The 25,379-nt window shown below is 38.7% G+C and overlaps 2 protein-coding genes across 2 annotated transcripts; one reads left to right on the forward strand and one right to left on the reverse strand.

Moving 5' to 3' along the window:
* LOC116144404 (9-cis-epoxycarotenoid dioxygenase NCED1, chloroplastic) lies at positions 1–2,238 on the forward strand. The gene has a single exon (XM_031429847.1). It carries the CDS (start codon positions 115–117, stop codon positions 1,939–1,941), a length of 1,827 nt encoding a protein of 608 aa, XP_031285707.1. The 5' UTR covers positions 1–114; the 3' UTR covers positions 1,942–2,238.
* A 10,726-nt stretch (positions 2,239–12,964) lies between these two features.
* Positions 12,965–23,926, reverse strand: LOC116144440 (bystin-like). Its single transcript, XM_031429889.1, has 6 exons — positions 23,781–23,926; positions 15,326–15,472; positions 14,804–14,876; positions 14,621–14,696; positions 13,670–13,782; positions 12,965–13,178 (listed from the first exon to the last, which is right to left on the reverse strand). The coding sequence occupies exons 1-5, from the start codon at positions 23,924–23,926 to the stop codon at positions 13,703–13,705; spliced, it is 522 nt and encodes a 173-aa protein (XP_031285749.1). The 3' UTR covers positions 12,965–13,178; positions 13,670–13,702.
* Positions 23,927–25,379: the final 1,453 nt, after the last annotated feature.

The following is a 25,379-nucleotide window of genomic DNA, read 5'->3' on the forward strand; positions in this document are numbered from 1 at the left end:
ACACTCTTCCATTTCTGATCTCCACTTTCTTAATTAATTTAAACACACATCACCCACATTACTAATCTCACTTCTTCACCAAATTGGATTCTAAGTTTCTCAATATAGATCATCATGGCGGCACCAGCGGCAAATAGCTCTTGGGTGGCTAAGCCTCAGTCTTCTTCTTCTTCATTGGAACACTTGGCCTCAAATTCATTCTTCAAAACACAAACTTGTACTACTACTTCTAAAAGGCCTAAAAATAACATCACTTGTTCACTTCAAACTCCTTCAGTTCTTCATTTTCCTAAACAATCTCCCACTTATTCTCCATCAAAACAGCCTAAAGATGACTCCAATTCTCTTTCTTTAAGTACTTCTTCATCTCCTTCTTCGAATTCTTTTCCTCAAAACTGGAACTTGTTACAAAGAGCTGCGGCTTCAGCTTTGGACGCCATAGAAAATGCCTTGGTTTCCCATGAGCGTCAACACCCACTCCCTAAAGCAGCTGACCCACGTGTCCAAATCGCCGGGAACTTCGCCCCCGTCCCAGAGAACCCCGTCTCTCACTCCCTTCCGGTCACCGGGAAAATCCCAGATTGCATTCAAGGTGTCTATGTCCGAAACGGAGCTAATCCTCTCCACGAACCCGTCGCTGGCCACCACTTCTTCGACGGAGACGGCATGGTTCACGCAGTTCAGTTCAATAAAGGCTCCGTCAGCTACGCCTGTAGGTTCACTGAAACCAACCGTTTCGTTCAAGAACGTAGTTTAGGCCGCCCAGTGTTTCCCAAAGCCATTGGCGAACTCCACGGCCACTCAGGCGTAGCAAGATTGCTTCTTTTTTACAGTAGAGCTCTCTTCGGGCTTGTTGATCCCAGCCATGGCTCTGGTTGTGCCAACGCCGGACTGGTTTACTTCAACAATCGTCTTTTGGCCATGTCTGAAGACGATTTACCTTACCATGTTCGTGTCACTCCTTCCGGTGATCTCAAAACGGTGGGTCGTTTTGACTTCGATGGTCAGCTTAATTCAACAATGATAGCTCACCCAAAAGTTGATCCTGTTTCGGGCAAATTGTTTGCTCTTAGTTATGATGTTGTTCAGAAGCCTTACTTGAAGTACTTTCGTTTCTCTCCGGATGGCTCCAAGTCTCCGGATGTTGAGATTCCTATTGATGAACCAACAATGATGCATGATTTCGCCATTACTGAGAATTTCGTTGTGGTTCCTGATCAACAAATTGTGTTTAAACTCCCTGAAATGATCCGCGGTGGCTCACCGGTTATTTATGATAAGAACAAGATGTCAAGATTCGGGATATTAGACAAGAATGCTACTGATGCTTCTGGGATTAAATGGATTGAAGCTCCTGATTGTTTCTGTTTCCATCTCTGGAATGCGTGGGAGGAGCCTGAAACTGAGGAAGTTGTTGTGATTGGTTCATGTATGACTCCCCCGGACTCTATTTTCAATGAATGTGATGATAATTTGAAGAGTGTTTTATCTGAAATAAGACTCAATCTAAAGACTGGTAAGTCCACTCGCCGCCAGATAATTTCCGAGTCAGAACAAGTCAATTTAGAGGCCGGAATGGTTAACCGGAACTTGCTCGGAAGAAAAACCCGGTATGCATATTTAGCCCTTGCTGAGCCCTGGCCTAAAGTCTCCGGCTTCGCCAAAGTTGATCTTTCAACTGGAGAAGTCCGCAAATACATATATGGTGACCAAAGGTACGGCGGCGAGCCTCTCTTTTTCCCAAGAGGGTCTAATTCAGAAAATGAAGATGATGGTTTCATTCTCGCTTTCGTTCATGACGAAAAGGAGTGGAAATCCGAGCTGCAAATCGTTAATGCCATGACTTTGAAGCTGGAAGCCACAGTTAAGCTTCCATCTCGAGTTCCTTATGGCTTTCATGGCACTTTCATAAGCGGCAAAGATTTGGAGAAGCAAGTCTAAATTCAAGTTTGTAGAGTTTAGGCTATGAAAGGAGGGAGATTTACCAGAGGGATGCTTGCATATACTTCCCCGGAATCTCCTCCTTTGTGGGGTTCTGACTAAAATATTTAGCTTTTTTGTTTGTTTGTTTGTTTGTTTTTGTTATTTAATAGTGAGAGGTTTTGAGGAACCAGCTTGTAGCTTTTGGTTGTAGCTAGAATTGAAGCTCAGCTGGTTTCTGCTTATTGTTTCACTATTTGTGCATAAGTACATAAATTACAATGGAAATGTATGTAATATTCTGTATTTCAATTTTCATGCTCTGTTTCTCTCTGTTTATATGTGTAAATGTTATTTGCATAATGTCAAACTCGGGGCCAATGTTATTCGAGATATGGATTTGATCGGTGATCTCTTAATGATGTATCAGATTATATTTGTATGTAGATGGAAATGGTGATTGGTCTATTTATTCAGATACTTGACAGTTGGTCCATTTCAAGAATTTGAGAATGATAACAATGAAGAAATGAGAAGAGATTGAAGCACGTTGACATCAAAAAGGCTGGGTGTCCCTCGAGTGATGAAAGATAGCATTATGATTCACTGAATTCAATACTATTACCAATTGGGAAATGAAAAATGGCAACATTTGATTGGCAGACTTTCAATTGTTGGGTTGATGAAGCTGCCAACCGCATCATGAAACATCATGGTACCAGCAAATCCATCACCTGAAAGGTTAGACAATCAGTCAGTTGGCGCCTAAAGGTCGATTTGACTCCATAAAAACTCAATATAGAATATAAGTCAACTTTGCAAAGTTTCAACTGTGGATGAGGTTAGATTAGGCACAATGGTGAGCATCAATCCACATTATTTTTCTGCTGCAAAAAATGTAAATGGGAATGACAAAAGATATGCACCAATGCACATGGCTTAAAATATCAATCAACTCATGAAAATATCAACGATTCTTTAATTGAAATTATTGGCTCATTGTGGAGAAAGATAATTTTTATGCAGCTAGATCAGAATTCACATAGTTGCCATTCCATTTTCGGAATAATAGCTAAAACACACCCCAGATCGAGTTTGCAGCATTCAATTGTTGATGATAAAATGCATCGCGAATTGTGGTTTCATGCATGAATCTCAATTATTGAAGGAATTTCTCTTCCCATTTAATAGTGGTATTGGTGGTTGGAGGGTCCATTTTCCTTTTTCCATTTTCCATACAAAAAAAATTCATCTGCAATGAGGTTTTATCATCATGTCATTCGCCACTACGCAGATGGGGCTCCTCTCATCGTTGAGTTTGGATTGTGTTCATTCAGCATGTAGGATAAGTGTCTTTTCTATCAGCCCTCAAATAACCTTAGTGCAGGCAAAGTCATGGCCTCGTTTTGTTTTTATGTCAACAAGGAATGTCCATTCTGTGAGGTTCAAATCCAACATATGTTTCACTCAGACTTTGTCGACTGTCATTTTCCCCTACTTGCATACACATACTATCAATTTTTCTCTTAAAATTTCTAGTATTTCAATGCCTTCTTGGCCTGATTGTCGAACCGATTACAAAGCAGTATTGTCTTTAATGACGTTTATTGTCACATCCACATCATTACAGAAGATAAAGCAAGCGTTTATGCTAAGATGGTTTGGCCCTCTTCTGATAAAATTAAAACCAACTACTAGAAGGATAAATCAAATCAAATGATGTATGTTTTCATGGAAATTGATGTAATCTAGTTTGTTGATTAGCTGAAAGAAAATTAAAACCCGTGAAGCATTATCCATGTAGAAGCTCAGCAATCCATCCTTGGTCTGTAGATTTTCTTGGATATGAATCACTGAATGAAATGAAAGTGAAATGTCATTTGCCTCTTGCTCAAACCCATGTTACCTAGAGAAACTTATTATAATTTTCCTTGTATACAAACAAACTCTGGCACTTGGCAAGTTTATGAATGAACCCTCTCTTCTCTGGCAATCTCAATGTCGACGGTTCATAATGGTTCCCAGTTTCAGAAAATTCCAACCATTTCATCAATTTATCATCATCTTCATCTTGTAGCTTTCTTGAGCAGGATTGATTCATAATACAATATTAAGACTTAAAATGTCACATCTCATGTTATTAACTATTTCTGATCCGAATTAATTAGTTTATGAATTTTTAAATTCTGTTTTTTATTTAGTAAAGTGCTTTGAATGGAAGAGTTGTTTAATATTTAAAACCGACAAGATTTATTCGATTGATACGAAAAACTTTTATATATTTAAATATTGTTTTTGTTTACAAGAACAACACCTTTATAATATATATGAAATGTCACATATATAAAACTATAATAAAAATAATCTTCTGATCTAAGTTTTGTTTTTAATTATATTTAAAGTTGAAGATTGTGACAAAAATAATAAATAATAAAGATTAATAACATTAGCTTAAGCCTTAAAACATGGAGCATTACTGTATATATGTATATAGCAGATAAAGCCAGGGGAAATTGAATAGCATTATTATGGTGAGTGAGAAAAGATCTTCTCAAAGATTACGAACATCATAAACCCAAATTCTGTCTCATTAATTTCATTAGCCACACGTGAAACATTTAAAGCATAAGAGGAAATTAAAATATCACATGCGTAAATATAATAGAATATTAGAATGTGTGGCTATTTTTGTTGGCAGGTGTTAAAAATTCAGGAGCTTTAGCGTATATTGATTGCAAAAGGAGAAAAAAATCTCATTAGTCATGTTTTGGAATATGACAAAACTAAATGATGCATTCATCTAATAATAAATTATTTCCGATTAAAATTAATAATCAACCATTGAACTAACCCCACTTCCGAAAATCAAAATGCTAAATTAGCATCACCAGCTTTGTAATTGCAGACAAATACAATTTTTACAATGAGCTCTTCGAGTTAGATGAATATATAGCAATAAATAAATTTAATACGTGTTTTCTTACATGTTAAGAGATAAAAATTTATTTATTTTAATGCATATTATATAAAAAAAGATAATTTTTTTTATGTATCGATATATTAATTTTTTTTGTATTTTAGTGTTCTCAAGTCTTTTTATATAGAGTTTTTGCATTGAATAAGTATGCATATAAGCATAAATGGGAAGGAATGGACATCAATTCAGCATAAACCTTACATTTTACTGCAAAATTATCAGAAGAAGCTCTGTAATTAAAGACAAATACAATTTTTTTACGATGAGTTGGATGAATGAATAATGATAATACATATATACTATATAGTGTGCACGTAAGCAAAGACAGGAAGGAGTGGGCATAAATTTAGCAAATCAAAATATGAATTCTGATTGAATGCAGTTCTCTACGTAAGCTAATAACTAATACAAATATTAAATACCTAGAGGCTAGAGCTATTTAGAAGTTTCCAGAATCTTTAACAACTCACGTACGCCACAAATTTCTTTCCATTAATTTCAGGATTTTCATCGCAGTCAGTGGCGTGGACTGGAACTTGTCCAGGATTTCGGCAGCCTGATAGAAAAAAATATAAAGATTTCAGAATTCAAAACAATGGCAGAAAGAATTCAATTAATCCTCAGAGACACACGTCAACATTAATGGAAACGTAAGCAGCTACAAATTTAATTATCAGTGAGAAATACTATGCTCACGTGCATGGTCGACGTTCTCAGTTTTGACATGGATATAGTTGAAATATGCAGATTTATGAAAATGGGTGGTCTACAATTTCTTTGAACTTTCAAAATCCAGCTTGGTCTGAGATTTTCAATGTCATGCATGGGGATTTATGACGTGCCCTCGTGCAGATGCCAAAATCTAATTAATACATCTTCGTCTTCATGTGTGGTCTAGAGCTTTCCCGAATATTTCGGGTCAACTAATTTCACTGCACACATTAATAGATGCTCATTAGATATTTTACATCAACTTTCATATTCGGAGAAGGACATGCACTGAACTGCAATTAGTATATCTATTTTACTTAATTTACTGGCCGGGTTTGATTTAGATTTATAAATTTCCATCGGAAAATTGATTTAATATGTAAACTGATGTCATAGGCTCTTTGCAATGCATCATCATCGATCTATATATGCATATTTTAGTACCCACAATCGATGACTATCGAAAGGGTGAATGGCGAATGCTGCAATTAATCAGCTTTACCTCATCAAACTATCGAGAAATTTCTATGAGTTGTAACTTTGAAACACTAGTAAACAGTCAGCAAAGCTTGCATAAGCAGCCTTGATGGCCTGGACTTGAAAACACAATCTGCAGCTTGGAAAATATTTGTGACTCTAAGTGAGACGTGCATATAAAACACAAAGCTTGAGATATTTTAACTTGAAACAGAAGTGAAACAACTTGCATTGTGTTTATATAACAATATGCATATCAAAATTGTGGCCAAGGTTTCTCCATGGATTCAGCAAAAACTAAGACTCCGAAAACATGGAAATATAAATCATGTATATCTAAATTATAGCCACCATTTCCTCTCGAAGAAAATAAAGAATGAAAGTATGAAAGAACACCAACTCAATTTATTCTGTGATCTACTATTATATTGAATAAAGAAGACAAAAATAAATATGTTACAATGGTGAGACAATTCCGGAAATGAATCTCTCTTAAAGGAAAAAAATAAAAATAAATCAAGAAGATTTGACAATTAGGAATTCAATCTTCTTGTAAAAGGAAAATAATAATTAAGAGATAAAAAATTCTAAAAAACAAGATACACTAGCTAATACATAACAAGGAAACAAAACAATCAAATAAACACAATCAACGGCTTGACTTTCAACACTCCCCCTCAAGCCGATGCATAGATGTTAATCATACCAAGTTTATCTACAAAGTCTTCGAAGTTGGTTCGAGCAAGAGCTTTTGTGAGAATATCTGCAGTTTGACCAGTTGTTGGAGTGTAGCTGACCTTAAAAATTCATTTTTCAATATTTTCTTTGATAAAATGTCGATTTATCTCCACATGCTTAGTTTGATCATGATGAACCAGATTCTTGACTATACTGATGGCGACTTGATTGTCACAATATAATTTTATAGGATCTCCAGGGGTACCTTTAATTCTGACAATAATTTTTGTAACCAAATTCCTTGTGCCATGGCTTGGAATTCTGTTTCTACACTACTGCGGGCTACAATAGATTGCTTCTTGCTTCTCTGAGTCACCAAGTTTCCCCATACATAGGAACAATATTCTGATGTTGATTTGCGATCTATCACTGAACCTACTCAGTCTGCATCTGAAAATATCTCTATATTCTTCTTGATCGTTCTTTGGAAGAAAAGACTCTTACTAGGTGTCATTTTGAGGTACCTCAATATTCTATAGACAGCTGTCATGTGACTCTCAGTAGGATTGTTCATTAATTGACTTACCACATTTACTGAGAAACCTATGTTTGGCCTTGTATGAGATAGATATATGAGCTTCCCTACAAGGCGCTGATACCTTCCTTTATCAACCGGTGCACTATCATTGTTGTTAACAAGTTTGACAGTTGAATCCATAGGAGTTTTTGCATCCTAGCATTCTTGTTTCATTCAGCAAATCCATAACATATTTACATTGTGAGACTACTATGCCTTTCTTTGATCATGCAATCTCCATTCCAAGAAAAAATTTGTGGTTCCCAAGATCCTTGATTTCAAACTCCTTTGCAAGGAATTGTTTAATCTTACATAGTTCCTCCTCATGATCACCTGTCAGAATGATATCGTCCACATATACAATGATAACAGCCAATTTCATACCAAAGGAGTGCTTCACAAATAATGTGTGATCCGACTGACACTAAGAGTACCCATACCTTTTCACTGCATTAGTGAATCTTTCAAACTAGGCATAAGGAGATTTTTTTAAGCCATACAAGGATTTTTTGAGATGACATGCCTTTTTAACATTGAATCTTGATTCTAGGCTTGCAAGAATTTCCATATACACTTCTTCTTCTAAGTCACCATTGAGAAATACATTCTTTACATCGAGTAGGTGAAGTGACCAATCAAGATTTGCCACCAAGGATAACAGTACACAAATGATATTGAGCTTGGCAATGGAAGCAAACGTTTCTTGATAGTCAATGCCATATGATTGAGTAAATCCTTTGGCGACCAACCTCGCTTTGTACTTGTCACCATTGAGAAAGACATTCTTTACATCGAGTTAGTGAAGTGACCAATCAAGATTTGCCACCAAGGATAACAGTACACAAATGGTATTGAGCTTGGCAACGGGAGCAAACATTTCTTGATAGTCAATGCCATATGATTGAGTAAATCCTTTGGCAACCAACCTCGCTTTGTATTTGTCCACATTCCCATCTGCCTTGTACTTTACTGTGAAAATCCATTTACACCCAACCGGTTTCTTCCCTCTCGGGAGTTCAATAACTTCCCAAGTACCATTCTTTTCAAGAGCCTGAACTTCCTCATCAACCACAGTTTTCCACTTAGGACACTTGAAAGCTTCCTGAATGTTCTGAGGAACCTGTATCTCTGTGATACTAGCAGTAAAGGCAAGGAAAAATGGTGATAGTTTATCATATGAAATAAAATTCCCAATGGGATGTTGAGTGTATGATCTAACTCCTTTTCTCCAAGCTATGGGCATATTCAGGATATCATTTTCTAACTTGGAATCAACAACACTATCTAAGTCAGAAATATTGTTACTTGGAATTTTGCTCGAATTCGGACTTGGTTCAGCTTCATGGATTTGTTGAGGAAGTGCTCCTTCCTCTGTTTTCTTTTGGATGTGCTCCTTATCTCGTAAGTTAACAATGAACTCAATGTTTTTGATAGGTAGGAGTTGATTAGGAGGTTCAAGAGAAATGTGATTTTCTGTGGTGATAGGTGACTCAAAGTCCCAAAATTGATATTCCTGAGTTGAATTCTCTCCCTGAATATCAGTTTTGGGGTAGTAAGGCTGGTTTTCAAAAAAGGTGACGTCCATCGAATGGTAGAATTTTCGTATGACTAGAGAGTAACACTTATACCCTTTTTGATTTGAGGAATACCCAAGAAAGATGCACTTGAGCGACGTAGGATCAAGTTTACTTCTATGTTGTTGATGGACATGGACAAAGACAGAGCACCCAAAAATTTTGGGTGGGATGGTGGAAATTAGGTGAGTTGTTGGAAAGGATTTTAGGAGGGTGTGACAAGGTGTGTTGAATTTTAGAACTCTAGACGACATTCTATTGATAAGGTAAGCTGCCGTAAAAACTGCTTCCCCCCAAAGATATTTTGGTACATTTGTTGCGAATATGAGCGATCTAGCCACCTCTAGTAAATGTATATATTTTTTTTCAACGATTCAATTTTGTTGTAGGGTATCTATACATGAACTTAAGTGAACTATTCATTTTTTCACTAGAAATTCTCCTAGGCTGGAGTCGAAATAATATCTAGCATTATCAGACTTTAGGACTTGTATTTTTTATTGGAATTGAGTCTAAATCATATTTTTGAAACTTTTGAATATTTGAATCGTTTCTGATTTTTTTTTTTCATGAGGAATACCCAGGTTAATCTAATGTGATCATCTATGAATGAGACAAACCACCCTGCACCTATTACATTTTTATTTTTAATGGACCCCAAATATCACTATGAATTAATGAGAATGGACTAGACGCTTTGTAGGGTTGAATGGGAAATGAGACCGAACATGTTTTGATAATTGACAGATTTCACACTCAAAGGATTTTGGATTTTTGTTAAATAAGGATGGAAATAAATGCTTGACATACATAAAATTTGGATGACTTAAGCGATAGTGCCATAACACGATTTCACTATCGTTAATTATTTTGACAAGAAACAGAAAAAGAATTACCACTAATTGCCTTTTCAGGTTGTTCTTGTAGATAGTGGCGCTTCTTAAGGATGTAGAGTCCAGAGCATTCCTCAGCATTGCTAATCATCTTCCCCAAATCCAAATCCCGAAATTCATAATGAGTAGAGGAAAAATTAATAACACACCTCTTTTCCTTAGTGAATTTACTAATTGACAATAGATTACATTCCAAGTTAGGAACAAAAAGAACAGAGTTGAGAGTAAGGTCCTTTGATAGCACAACTGAACCTGTACTGATAACTTTTGATGGCGAACCATTCACTATTCGAACCTTTAAATTATTTGGATATGGGCTATATGTGTCAAACATCTTTGCATCTCCCATCATGTGATCAGATGCTCCTGAGTCCACAATCCAAGGTTTTTTACGTTTCTAACCCACAGTAAATGCGCTAAAAAAATTATCTTTGTAAGTCAAGATTTCGTACCAATGACATGGTTGGAAGATGAATCGATTTGTGACTGAGCTGACAAAAGAGGAGACAATAATTTTTGAAGCGTCTCCATTTGCTCTTTGTTAAACGGACTTGCTTTAGAAGGCGATGGCTCCTTGGCAGAGACGTGATTTCCTCGGCCTTCTTTCTCTATCTATTGATGCAAAGATAACAAGTAAGAAAAACTTGATGATAGAGACAAAGAGAGGATTAAACCCGCTCTAATACCATGAAGAAAATAAAGAATGAAAGTATGAAAGAATACCAACTTAATTTCTTATGTGATCTACTTTTCTATTGAATAAAGAAGACATAAATAAATAGGTTACAATGGTGAGACAATTCTGAAAAGGAATCTCTTTTAAAGGAAAAAAATAAAAATAAATCAAGAAGATTTGACAATTAAGAATTCAATCTTCTTGTAAAAGGAAAAGAATAATTAAGAAATAAAAAACTCCTAAAAAACAAGAAACATTAGCTAATAGCTAATACATAACAAGTAAATAAAATAATTAAATAAACACAATCATCTGTTTTTTTTTTTAATACCCCAACCTTCTCGTCAGCCAAAATTGTATAACTGGATACGAAAATATATATTCTGAGATCATTTAGAGTCGGCAACATGTGTCAACTTTGAAACATAAGCAACAGGTGTCACTGAGAGATGTTACAGCCACAGAATAATATATATTCGTAAGAATAACATTAGCCTTACAAAGAGTCAAACAAAGAGTCATACAAAGAGACAATCTCTACCCTTAAAAGAAGGGAAAGAGAGAGAGAGAGAGAGACAATCATAAATTTTAAGAGTAGGAATTGTCTCTTGTATGACTTTTTATATACCTTTTTGTAAGACTAGTGTTATTCAGTTACCCAATTCGTAAAGCCTAGAGCTTTCTAATGGGCGTGTTTTGATTTGATCAGCAGCTGTAGTTATTATGAAGTTCACATGGGTTTTAAAAACTCTTGGCCTTGGAAGCACCAACAAGGCGAGAGTTGCAAGTCTTGAAAGATCAAATCAGATGCACATTGAACTTTGAGTCAAACAAGTTAGCCGACACAGGAAGATACAAATTGAGTTACTTGCAATTTGCATTACCAAAAGGGCGGCGCATGCAAGTGACAAGTAAAGACATTTCAGCTTAATATATTATTGACTACCAATGAATCCCTGAAGGAAACAAAAACTGATAAATCAGAAGCAGTGTCGAATAGGTAAATATATGAAATACCTTTTCAGAGACATGTGAATGAATGATGATGTACCAAACAATATTAATAGATATTCATGCTCTGGAACTCCCTTATGAGAGAATCTAAAGAATTTTTGGCCCACAAGACCATTCAAAATAAAAAAAAAAATTTCCATAAAAATTCTCAACCCTCAAAAGCACTGAAATTGGACTCATATTGCATATGCATATACCAGCTGTTTTCAACCGGAAAAACATTTGAAAGCTGCAAAGAATCCACAGAAAAAAGATTAACAAAAGAGACAAACAGTGATGTGTACGTGTCAATGGAAGGAAAAACGGTCCCCTTTGGAAGGATATTGTGACATAATTTTTTGCAATACTGAAAGAACTTTTGAGTCTTTTAACCGAAAGAAGTGCTACGTGTATAAGTTCTAGTGATTGTTCGAAATCCAACTCAGCTTTTGCTTATATTTTGATGACTTCAGGCATGCCTCACCCGCATGACAATAATTCCCAAGAATATTATTTCCTTACATCACCTGATCTACATATACATTTCCTCCGTTTCTTGTAATTTGATTGCTCACGTCAGTTTAAGAAATAATTTTTGGTTTCATGGTGATATATGATAATAATACATCATGCTGAGTTTTAATAATTGAGTGATCAACGTGGCAACTCTTAGGCCAGAAAGAATAATACTGTGATATGGGATTGGATTTAATTAATAGTAATAGATAAACAAATAAGCAAATCAAAATCAAATGCAGCCATTCAAGACATGAAAAGGGCAGACTGGTTATATCAGTGGATTGATATCAAAACAAAAGAGAGTTTATAAAAAATGTCAGTTTATATCTAATACTTTATAGATCAATAATGTTAAAGATATGGTAGTTCAAACTTCTAGCTTCTAAATGATTGTAAATGCTAATGCAAGAAAATGATAAGAAATGAAATAAAAAGAAACCCATTTGAGGTGAATGTGGAGGCTGGGATGGTGCTGTTCTTGGGTCCAATCATGCATCCCATGTTTGTAAGATTCATTGATACAAAAAACCATAGCTTATATTTTCTTAGTGACGGTGGTAAGCATATTTTTTTTCATCAAATTATAAATTATAAGTCACTGTTGGACCTTATTATCTTAATAAACAAAGGAGAGCTGCTCCTCATCCCTTGAATTGAAAATTAAAATGGTTTAAATTCTTAACCACTCAATCCAATTTTTAGGGGTATTTTTTCTTTCTGGGCTTTGCTGCCACCAAGTCCAAAAGAAAGGTGGTCTCATTAAACTTGTCCAATCCAGATTCAATGAACACAACTTCTTTTCTAATAGTATTGTGAAAAACAATTAGTTGTAGAACAAGTGATTGGAACATAAAATGGCATATTAATCGACAAACTTTCTTATAAAAGAATAAGACATCCATACTTTTTATCCAGATTACACCATCTAAACTCCTCTAGTGGAGGCAATACTCAAATAAATTTAATAAATTTCTTACAGACAACACTCTGGTTTTGGTGGAAAATAGATATAACATTTGACTCGCATTACGCCGAACTTCAAAGCTCTCTGCAACTATAATCTGGATCTCTTGCTTTGAGAATCCTTCATACATACAAGAACAAAACTGCAGTACCTCAAACAATAATATCTGAAGCTGTCTCTTTAAGAATTTCAGTTGCTGAACAGCACCAGGATGTAAACCTACAATCAGCTTAAGAAAATAAGTTTATTTACATAGTATTTAGAAAACAGATGGAAACCACCTAGCTTCCATGGGAAGATAATGGCACATCGGCATCTTTCCTAGTCTTGTTCTTGAAAAAATGTTCACAAATATAAGAATACATATAATTTTTTCTTTGTATCAGTCAATTTTCAGAATCAAAATTTGGGCTTTTTTCTACCTCCTTCATAAAGGTGTTCTGGAAAACTTTCTTGAAAAATCCTCTGGAAAAGTAAGCCAAAAAAGTTGTCTATTCAAGAACAAAAACTGTTTTTGTGACCAGAGACTTGTAGGAAACAAATTGAAACAGGGGATAAAACAGTCCTAAGGCTTTAATTTTTCAGGCAAAATTGGTATCCAAGCAAACACAGAATAAAATAATACGATTATTAAATTTAAGTCTTATCAATTCCAAATAGGATTACACTGGTGTAACGTAAAGCAAAAAGCAGAATAACCAATGACATACCAAGCAATCAACCACATCAGCGGTAGTAGATATTCAATCCTCCTCCATAGGTACATCTGGAATATCAAACCTGTCTTCCTCAATTGTTTTATTGATCACAGAAATAGGTCTTGGTAAGAGAAGTCAAGGAATCCAGTTTTTGAATATGACCACAAAAAATAAAATGTATCATGATGAATCCTAGCTTACTTTCATTCTTGAAGTCTGACCATTCATGCTGAAAACTATCAAAAAGCTAAAATGTGGAGTGCGTTCATGCAGCAAACATTGCCTTATGATTCAATCCACATGAATTTTATTGCTAGTATTACAAATAATATAATTTCTATACCAACTTCTAAAAATTTAAAAACTAGCATCGTTCATAAATATCTAATATCAATTTCATTTTTTGGCAGGCATCAGTAATTCTCTTAACCAACTTTTACTGACATTTCTATAATCATACAAAGGAAACATATCTAAACCATGAGTATATTTATCTAAAGACAAAAGTATTGAAGGCTATTTTACAACATTAACAAGTATTTTTCATTAGCCTTCCCAAGTGATGTCAAACTTCTTCCATGATGTTTTTATTCAGGACACTGGTAATTCCTAGCTTGAAGCAAATATTGCAGCTATTCTTTAAAACATGAATCAATATAAGACATTCCTACACAAAAAACAACCGTAACACTTGAAAACTCAAAAGTTTTAACAAATATTTTGCAACGATTTCCAATAACTTTTGTTTCTTTCTTATTTTTTTGAATTGGAAGAACCAAGAGTGAGTTTTGCCAATTCATAACGGCTACGTAACATCCCAAGAGTTAAAACATGGAAATTTTCGTAAATGTAAAACAAAAAAACCACAGTGAACAATAATCCATGTGCAAGAATATGTGATATTCACAAACACCCAAAAGAATATTGTTGGCAATATAAAGCTTTTCACAAAGCAAAGGATATAAATCAACATAAGATTGTCCTCCTTCTCACCACGATTGCGGCTACTATCAAGCTCCCTGATAATTTCAGGCGTAACCTAATATATACAGCGAGCAAAGTCATAATCTGCTCAACTTATTTTAAATAAACCAGGATTTTCAAGACAGCAAAGAAAGAGAGAGAGAGATGAGACAATGCTCGTACTAATTTATGTTTTTGCCTTTTAAGCAGAATTCTAAGGTCATCTTTATCCTCCTTCCGCAGTTCATTCTTGTACCTGCAGAAAAATTCAAATGGGCAGTCTATCAGAAAAAAGCCCTGGTTCCACTCATTTTTATAAAAGATAATTAACAATAAAATAGCATAAATAGCTTAAAGTACAATAGAAGAACTTTATAGGGAGTGAGAATTTTAATCATATACTGCACAATGATAGTAAACAGTCAATAAATATTCTGATATATGTTTCAATGAGTATGAATGTGAATGCCAAACCAGTCAATACACAATGATCACTTTATAAATTCCTAAGACGTTTTACATCCTTATTTTTCTTCTATTCCTGACTCTAAAATCAAAACATCTATAAATTCTTTTGTGGTTAACAACTATTTAAATGATAGTGAAACAAATAGATGATAATAGGCAAAACAAGATTTTTTATTTTTATTTTTTTATAAGAAACAAACAGAAGCATAACTAAAATCTTATTGAATGATTGCTAACCTCTGCACAAATGCAAGAAGTGACTGGTGCCAAATTACAGGCATTACTCGTGTATCCTCAATAAATCTCATGAAATGAGCAACAATAGCATCGACTACACGATATGGCAAACCATATTTCTTCTCCAAAAGAAGTTTTATGAAGTAGCTGCAAAAAATTAAAAAGATAAAGCCCCTGCTCGAAAGGGCCAACAACACCGACCGCGCCCTAAGTAGAATACCAGTCTCGTTGAGATCGGTGAAAAGAAAGACGCACCCGAGCTGTCCCATAAAGTGCTGGACGGGGCGATTCTTATCACTGCCAGCAAAACGATCCTGATCATCACCATGCGAGAGGGTCCCAACTTCCGGGGGTGTTCTTCCGCTGCGAAGGTCGTGTGAAAATACATCGCACCTTTCATCGCCATCACACACCTCTAGCTAGCGTGTGTCGGAGTGGCCGGAACCGCTGGCCAAGGCGAAGAGGAACCCGACCTCCAACTTTCCTCATCATAATCGCGAGGGTCGAACTCGCATGGGTGAAATCAATCCCCAAGCGGTTCCATTGCCACAAATTGAGGAGCTGCAACGAGCTCTAGACAGGCTACGAGCTCAGCAAAATGAGCAGGGGCAGGTCGCATCTGCGTCCCCCTTCTCTACCGAAGTGTTAGTCGTTCCACTCCCACCAGGATCAAGATGCCCGACATGCAGTGTTTGATGGAACTCTGATCTGCAGGAGCATTTATATGAATCAACGACCTAATGGAGCTTCACAAGGTCTCAGATCTAGCAAAATGCTTTTGTTTGGCATGTGACTTTGACCTTTCATGCCAAACGGTGTGTTCAGGTTGCTCCAGCGGGATCGATCAGTTCGTGCCTTAGATGAGCGCGACGTTCCTAAGGCTTTTCAAGCAAATCGAAAGTTTTCGATGCCTTTGAGCTACCTCAGCAATATAAGCAAGAAATGGATGAATCCCTCCAGTCTTACATTGACCGTTTCCACAGAGAACTCAAAAGGTGGCTCATACTCCCAAAGAGTCTGTTCGGACTCTCATCATAGCCGGAGTTCGTCCCAACTGACCTTGGAAAGAATTACAGGCTGAGGACGATGTTTCCCTCACTGGATTCTACAACCTTGCAGAGAAGTACCTCCGGATAGAAAAATTCATTGGCAGCACTCCGCCGTCGCGACCCCGTGCTTCGGGCAGTACACCTGGTCGGCGAGATAGTAGAAGAGCTGATCGCAGGGGGAACGTAGACAATCAGCGAAGAGGGAAGAAACCTCGTTACGAGCCCAAAAAGTCCTATGCTCCCCCCTCTTCGTGATCGCGACAGACACAATATACTCTACTGAACGCATCTGTATCGGCTATTCTTGATAAATCCGAGGAGGCCAGCCCGCTCGGAGAGCAGCCCATGAAAACTCCCGCACAGCAAAAAATAATAAAAATATTGTCGCTATCATCGGGACAATGGGCACCATACCGATAATGCCGAGCTCTCAAGCAGGTGTCGAAAACCTCATCAAGCAGGGACATTTCAAGAGTATATTAATACTTTGCTCCCTCACGAGAAAAATCAGGGGAACCAGTAAAAAGCGCCGCGATCAGAAAGGAGTGTGCACCCTCAATTTAATTTTCGGGGGACAGCATTTCGCGGTGAACTCGCGAGGTGCCCAAGAAAGGTATGCTCGCGAGGCACATCACGAGCCCATCAAAACGATGAGCGTGGCATAACGACCACAGAAGGTTTGCCGAGAGGAGAAAATTTTCTTCTCCAAAAAGATGCAGCTTGACTGCATCATCCTCACGATGATGCCCTTGTGATCACGCCCCTCATACGCCATAATATCCAGAGAATGTTAGTGGATAACGGAAGTGCTGTGAACATCTTTTTCGCTTCAACTTTCGAAAGATGAATTTGGACAGGCAACCTGAAGCCTGCCTCGTCCCTCTATATGGCTTTACAGGGGACCACCTGCTCCCCAAGGGCACGATCTCACTCCCAGTCACGCTGGGTGACTTCGATGAGGTAACAAGGGTAATTGAGTTCTTGGTAGTGGATTCCCGGCTGCCTTTAATGGAATCCAGGCCGACCTCTGCTGAGACCTTCAAGACGGTCACTTCAATATACCATTTGAAGTAAAGTTCCCCACCCCGATGGGGATTGGGAAGTTAGTGGGTCTCAGCGCATCTCGGGCATGCTATGTAAAGCAGTACAGATGGCGTCAAAGGCAAAGGCACCACACGCACGATCACAACCAGACAATGGTGATTAGTTGGATCGAGCCACACTTGGCCCAGCCGAGGATAATATAGATCCTCACATTCAGGACTGCCCTTCCAGTGGGCCAGTTGAGGCCTGACTGAAGTACTGTCAACCAGAACGACCAAGCAGGTGTTAAGAATTGGTAAAAATCTCAATCCCCGCTCGATCCCGAACTGACCAGCTTCCTCAGGGAAAACATCGATGTGTTCGCATGGTCCACACGCAGATATGGTCGGGATCAGACCGAATGTTATTTGCCATGCTTAAACATTGACTGAAGCCAAGCCAGTTCGCTAAAAGAGAGAGCGATGGACCCGGAGCGATATTGCCTTGAAGCTTGACGTGGACAACCCCTCTGAAATGGATCCATTCGAGAAGCACTCTATCCGACTCGGGGTCCAACCCGTTTCAGTAAAGAACCTAATGACAAATGGCGGACCATGTCGACTTCACCGACCTCAACAAGGCATGTCCTAAGACAGCTTCCCCTTACCAAGATTGACCACTCGTGGATGCCACCTCGAGGCACGAGCTACTAAGTTTTATGGACGCGTACTCGGGATTAATCAATTTTGATGTACAAGCCAGACGAAGAACATACATCTTTTATCACAGATCGGGGATTGTACTGTTACAAAGTTATGTCATTCAGCCTCAAGAACGCTGGTGCAACTTACCAGCGACTGGTTACCGAATGTTCTCTGAACATATAGGCAGATCGATGGAGGTCTACGTAGACGACATGCTGGTGAAGTTGCTGTCGCTTCAAATCACGTAGCACATCTCGCTGAGAATGTTCGGCATCCTCCGGCAGTACCGAATGAAGTTAAACCCTGTAATGTTCATTCGGAGTATCCTCGGGAAAGTTCCTAGGGTACTGGTTAACCAGCGGGGAATTGAGATCAACCCCGAAAAATCCAAGTTCTCCTCTATGAAGAGGCCGACCAAGAAAAAACAGTTATGAGCCTGAACGGGCGTATAGCGCGTTGAGTCGCTTCATATCGAGGCAACAGATCGCTGCTTGCCATTCTTCAATGTACTCAGGGCCAATAAGAAGTTTGAATGGACTTCCGAGTGCAAAACAGCCTTCCAAAGAATAAAGGAACACCTCGGAGCCACCACTTCTGTCCAAACCTTTCCCACAAGAGATCCTCATTTGTACCGTCCGTCTCGTAGTTCGCGATCATGCAACTTTAGTTCGGAGAGAACGGAACGCAATGGCTAGTATATTACACGAACAAGCGTCTGTTGGATGTCAAGATCGGTATCCAAAAATGAAGCGATTAGCATATGCCCTGCTGATCGCTTCCCGAAAGTTGCGACCTTACTTCCATGCCATACAGTTCACGTATTGACTAATTACGCTCAGGCAAGTCCTTCAAAAACTGGAGCAGCGGGTAATTGCTCAAATAGGCCATGGAACTCAGCCAGTTTGATCTCCATTACAAACCAAGAGCAACTATAAAGGTAGGCTGTTGCTGACTTTATACAGGTTCTCGCATCATCCAGCAAACGAGCAGAACAGCCCAATGAAGTCATCCAGGAAACTGTTCAAAATCTCTTGACCTAAACCTCTACGTCGATGGATCATCAAACAGAAAGAGGGCCGGAGCGGGTCTTCTCTTGTTAAGTCCCGAAGGGGCCCCATTCATGGCATTCTCTGGTTCAGTTTCAAGCAACCAATAATGAGGCCAGTATGAGCTCTACTCGTTGGACTCAGGTTGGCTAGGGGAAAGGGCGCAATCGCAATCAGCGTCCACAGTGACTCCATGCTGTTGTTACCAGATTTTGGAGAGTATCAAGCCAAGGAAGATAACATGATCAATTATTTGAAGAAGCTAAGGCCGCACTCGAGCCGTTCAAGCACTTCCGTCACATCACAGATTCCTAGAAAAACAATTCTTGTGGCGGACGCCTTGGCAAGGATAACCTCATCATTAGACCGAAGTACCAGAGAACATTCCTGTTCGATTCATCTAAACCCCAGTATCAGCCCAATCGAACAGGCCGTGAATGTAACGGGCTCAGACTCATGGTGACCCCCATTACTCGGTATCTCAAGGATGGGATCTTGCTTGACGATAAGGTCGAGGCAAGGTTTCTGCGAACAAATCTTTTCGCTACACCCTCATCAGAGACTAGTTATACAGCGAGGGTTTAGTGCCCCTTTCCTCTGATGTGCACTAGCGAAGAAGCGGATTACATTATGAGGGAGATCATAAGGATCTGCGGTAATCACACGCCCGCGATCTCTTGCGAACAAGTTGTTCTCAGGGGTACAATTGGCCCCGAATCCAAGATGACACCAACAACTTGTCAAAGGTGTGATAAGTGCCAGCGGTTCGCGAATATACCGCGAGCTCCCTCCCACGAACTGATAACCATGACTAGCCCCTGACCTTTTTCCATGTGGGGGATCGATCTCATTGGTCCCATGCCAGTTAGTAAAGGGGGGAGTCAAATATGTTGTGTGCGCGGTAGATTACTTCACCAAATAGGTGAAGTCAAACTGCTAGCCGTGATCACATCAGAAAGCTCAAAGACTTTGTTTCAAGATATCATGTGCCGCTTCGGAATTCCTCATACCTTCATCTCGGAAATGGGAAACAGTTCAACAACGAGAAATTCAGCAATTTTGTGACGAGTTGGGCATCCATAAAAAATTCGCCTTAGTCGCAAGACCGCAAGCAAATGGCCAAGTTGAAGCTGTCAACAAAACCATCAAGCACACTCTGAAGGCCAAACTTGGCACAGCCAAAGGAATTGGGCCGACGACCTCCCCGAAGTCCTATGGCGTACAGAACACTCTAAGAACCTCCACCTCAGGAACACCTTTTTCGCTAGCATACGGATGCGAAGCGATGATCCCTGTAGAGGTAGGAACTGTTCACTTCGAGGGACTTGTACAATAGGCCGACAACGAAGCACTTATGGGAGCAAGCCTAAACCTTGTTGAGAACATCGCAGCAAGGTTTCGCTAAGGATAGCAGCCTCAGCAACGCGCGAAGAGGTTCTTCGTCAAAGGTTAGGCGAAGAGACTTCCAGGTCGGTGACCTTGTTAAAGGAAGTTCTTCTCGGTACCAGGGAACCAAGTGCGGGAGTGTGTAAAACCCCCCTCCAGTCAGGTATCCTCTGAGTATCCCTCATGAGAATCCTGATGATACATGTCTGAGAACGATGTGTATTTAGAAAATCTATGTAAGGATAATATTAATATCCAAAACATGCATATAAATGTTCACCAGGATCCAAACTTATAATTTGTAAACTTTAAGAAATTATACCACAAACATATTTATAGGGTGGAAGTTCTAAAGGTATTTCACAAATATTTATCATTACATTATTTACATCAAGATAAAACATCGAATGACAATAAATCATCTCCCCTCACGTGTAGTCCCACTGTCCTAGCCTCCTCGCTTCTAGTCTACCTGCAAGCAATCAACAATGAAAGGGTGAGCACTAATCGCTCAGTAGGAATGATCCGTTTCATTCTGAATGTACATTTGATCTTTATTTAAACATATTTATTAAACATCACTTATCTTTTACATCTAGGATACTTCCCCTTTTATTACTATTCATATGCTTTTCATCATTTCATTCCATGCTAATAAACATCAATGTGTACACATACAAATAAGTATGTACATAGTACACGCACATCACATATCTGACATAACATCTAAATCATCTAACATGAGTTATAATCATCTCATGATGTAAATAACATCATACTCATGTAATGCAACTAAATGCATATGAAACATTTAACGTCTAGCCGATCAGACCTTTCTTAGCATCTTAAGCACTTCATATCATCTAGCCTCAAATTTCATCTAGACCTAATCATCGGAGCTGCTTATGCGTTATTTAGCATCTAAAGCATATATTCATCTTTCCTCAACCGGTATACGAGGATAGCTACCGTTTTCCATCGTGTCTATATGCATCTCTATCATGTCATTTGCATCTCTAACTCTTATGCATGTAAATACATATTTTGGTGAGCTTAATACTTTTAATTCATCTATGGATTACAATCCTTTACATTACCTCTTGCTCACATACTCATCTTAAAACATGTATTATATTGCTCTTCATGCCATTTCATAACTTAATCATGTATTAACATCATGACCATGTATATCTTTCCAAATCATCTAAACATGGGTAAACATTAGTACATGGCATACTTACAATAATACTTAATAATCAATTCTAATCATAAGAATTGATTATGTTAAATCTTAAACTTTATAACCAGTTTTGCTTCAGCGCATTTTCCATCCTTTTCTCAAACGAATTGGCTCTTGGCATAAACATAAAAGTATAGGTCTGTGTCTTATCTTCTAATGCTTCAATACATCTCATTTGATTTTTATAACTCAAGTTATGGTCGAAATACAGAAGCAGGGTTACAAAACCTCCAAGCTCACTAAATCCGAATTTTCATATTAACTATGCTACATCAATTCCTATAACATTAACCAATAGGTTAACTTATGGATCAAATAACCTCCCTTAATAGTCTTTAACATCTTAAAGGAAGTGTAAAATCTCATTCCCATAATCATCTATTATGCTATAACATTGTAAGCTAATGCAAACACACCACACACTTCTAATAGCAACCATTCAACACCATGTGGCCTCCAATACTACAATTTTTGCACTCAGTATCCACACTTCATTCTTCAATCAAACATCACAACTCATAAAACATAAATAGCAATAACCATCATGTACAATGAATTCAAGTCAATAAGTAAATAAATAGTTCAACTACACTTGCCATCAACTAATTCTATGCCTTAAAGCCTTAATTTAAGGTTTTATAAAAATACAAACCCTAGCATAAACCCTAAGTCATGGGAGGTTCTTCCTTACCTTTTTTAAGACTCCTCCAACAAATCCTTTGCCTTTGACTCTTTTACACCTTATCCTATATAACATATACCTCAACTCTACTTCAAATCTTCAAATCACATCAAAACTAAAGTTTTTAATCCTTACCTTAAACCCTTCTAGAAGATCCAAGGCTTCTAGCTTGTTCTCCTTGAAAAATTATGCAAACCCCTTGAAAACCTAGAGAAGAAAGCTTGTTTCATGGGATTTGAGAGAAAATGGAAGAAATGTTGAAGAAATGCTCTCTCCCTTGGCTTGAACGAATTTCATCTCATTTATGAAAATATTTTTTTATTTTCCAAAATTATGCTATTGGCCCATTATTTTAATTGTATAACTTATAAGTCCTTAATTCTTCATATAAGGGCATTTTGGTCATTTCACACTAGACATAATTATTACTTAATTAGCCTTAAATGCAATGAAGCCTATTCATCCTTGACTTTTTCAATGCTTATCTATAGGCAAAATAACCATTTTGCCCCCAAGCCTTTCTATGGTAATTGATTCATACCGTTCCAAATGAATTGACTATTTTGCCCTTAGTTAGATTTTATGCTTTTTAACATAAAATAAACATTTAAAGGACTATTTTGAGTTAGAACATACCTTGACATCTTGGGTATTACAGAGTGTTAGGACCAACTGGGAGGTCCATACCGCATCGACAAAGTGATAAGACCGAGGACTTATCATCTCAAAAGACTAGATTCCAGTACCCCGAGCCTGGAATGCTGAGCACCTTCGACCATACTATTAGTAATTCTGATCAGTTTTTCCTTGTAAATAACTTGCATTGTGTAATATTTCCTTGTAAAGTGTCATTTTGTGCGCTTGTAACAATCTTCGCATGTAATCTTGTTCGTGTGAATATGTTATGTTATCACACTTGTTCTAGTAAATTAACACTCAGGAAGTACTCATGTATAATAAGCGAACAGAAATTGTAAAAGCAAAAATGTATTTCATTAATGAGGAGTACAACAGGCAAAATGACATAACTAAAAGTCCTAATCCGGCTCCTAAAAGGTTGACCTCATCGCCTAGGGCTGGTCGGCTGAGGTTTATCAAAGGCATGTCCCGAACCTCCTGCTCGGGAGGCCGCCGCTTCATCATCCTCCCGCGCCATGGATATAAGTGTATCCCGCCAGTCTTCCAGGAGGTTGGACATATCAAGTCGCGATTCTTCTGTCGCAAGGCATAGATAGACTCGATCGCCCATTCGACAGCCTTCCCTCGGCCTTCCCTGCCTGATTCTGCATCTCTTCTGTCAAGGAAGCAACTTTTCCCCGACTTGCCTGGAGTTCAACTTCGAAGCTTGCCTTCGCTTCTCAGGCACCTCCTCTCTTGTTCTGTTCGCAAGGCCTGCAGAGAGGTCGCTTTGAGCTCCTGGTCCTTCTCCCCGACCTCCTTGGAGAGTCGGGCTATGGTCCTTTGTGCTCATTTATTTCTCTCCATGCTTCTCAAGCTGCGCTTTTTGAAAGTCCACCGTGCGAAGAGCCGCGTCTCTTTCGTTCAAGTACCATTTCGCCGACTCAGAAGACATGTTTTTCTCTGTTTCGGCGACTTCCAGGCTTCGCTTGAGCGTTGCGTTCTCTTTCCTTCAGAGCAACCTCTCCCTTTGCGGCTCCTAGCTGAACCTTCTTCAGGGACATTCGCATGGAAAGAAGAGCCTGCGAACAAAGAAAGATAGAGTTAGCTAATCAAAGAAGCTAAGGGTAGTCCACGTCGAGGACAGTTCGTTCACCTTGCTTAGTGTTGGGTGTTAGATCGTTGTGGACTTTAGGTCCACGTCGCGGGAATCTGCAACTGCTCAAATGATTTCGAGAGTCCGCATTCCATAAGGCGTAGACCACCGCTGCAGGTACTCCGACAGGTTCCCCAACGAGTCCAACACTGGAGTATTCTTCTTCATGCCTTCAGCAGTGGTCGTGTCGTCCATCGATTTCTTACCCGACCTCCTCACGTCTGGCCGTGACCTCTTGGGTTGATCGCCCTCAATTCGGTCTCTGACTCTTCGACCTGACCTGTCTCTTTTTCTTTCGCTGGGCCGTTGTCTTCAGCCCGGGCGAGCAGGCGATGGCTGGGAGACCTTCGTGGTTTTGTATTGGTGAGTCCTCTGACAGTTTGGCTGAGAAGTTCCAGAAGTGTCGCTTCGGTGGGTCAGATGTTGCGCCTTCACGGAGGGAATGGTCGAAGCAGCATTGATCGCCTTAGCTTTTCTTGACCGAGGAAAATTGAGCGGCCTTCATCGCAGCTGCTCTGACTCCTTCGGAGGCATGGTGGCTGCAAAGCACGTTAGCAAATATCTCATTTCATGACCAGAAAAGGACCAGTTTTTAGGACTTACTTAAGGGGCTCTAACGACGCGTTTGCGTTGAAGAAACCGTATTTTTGTAAATTCGCGATCGTCATGAGTTTCTTCACGTCGCGCTTGTCCTCAGGTAGGGAGCCAAATGCACGATCCTACTTGCATCGAAGAGCAGCCCTAAGTGGTCATCTTGTAAACGTCAGAAAGGAATCATTCGTTGAAAAGAGCACTTTCGAATGTAATGAATTTGTTCCCCCCCCCCCCCCCCCCAAAAAAAAAGAGAGAAGAAAAAGAGGCCTACTCGGTTTCCTGGACGGCAATGACCTTCATAGTGAAAGAAGAAAAACTTGTTTCATAGGCCCCCCGTTGCTCGGTAACTGTTTATTTTCTCGGCAATAGTAGGTCGCTTGACAAGTAATAAGAATCCTTGTCCTGCTCTTTTTCAAAAAATACGAGCAACCGAGGCTCCATCACGTCAGCTCGCCCAGTCTATTCTCGACACGTGATGTACATTGCATGGCAATGACGTACGCGTTCGGAGTCAGCTACATCGGCACGACCCCGAAGTGTCCAAAAGCGACCTGAT

Source organism: Pistacia vera, unplaced genomic scaffold (genome assembly GCF_008641045.1).
Source record: "Pistacia vera cultivar Batoury unplaced genomic scaffold, PisVer_v2 Contig445, whole genome shotgun sequence".
In the NCBI taxonomy this organism is placed as follows: Eukaryota; Viridiplantae; Streptophyta; class Magnoliopsida; order Sapindales; family Anacardiaceae; genus Pistacia; species Pistacia vera.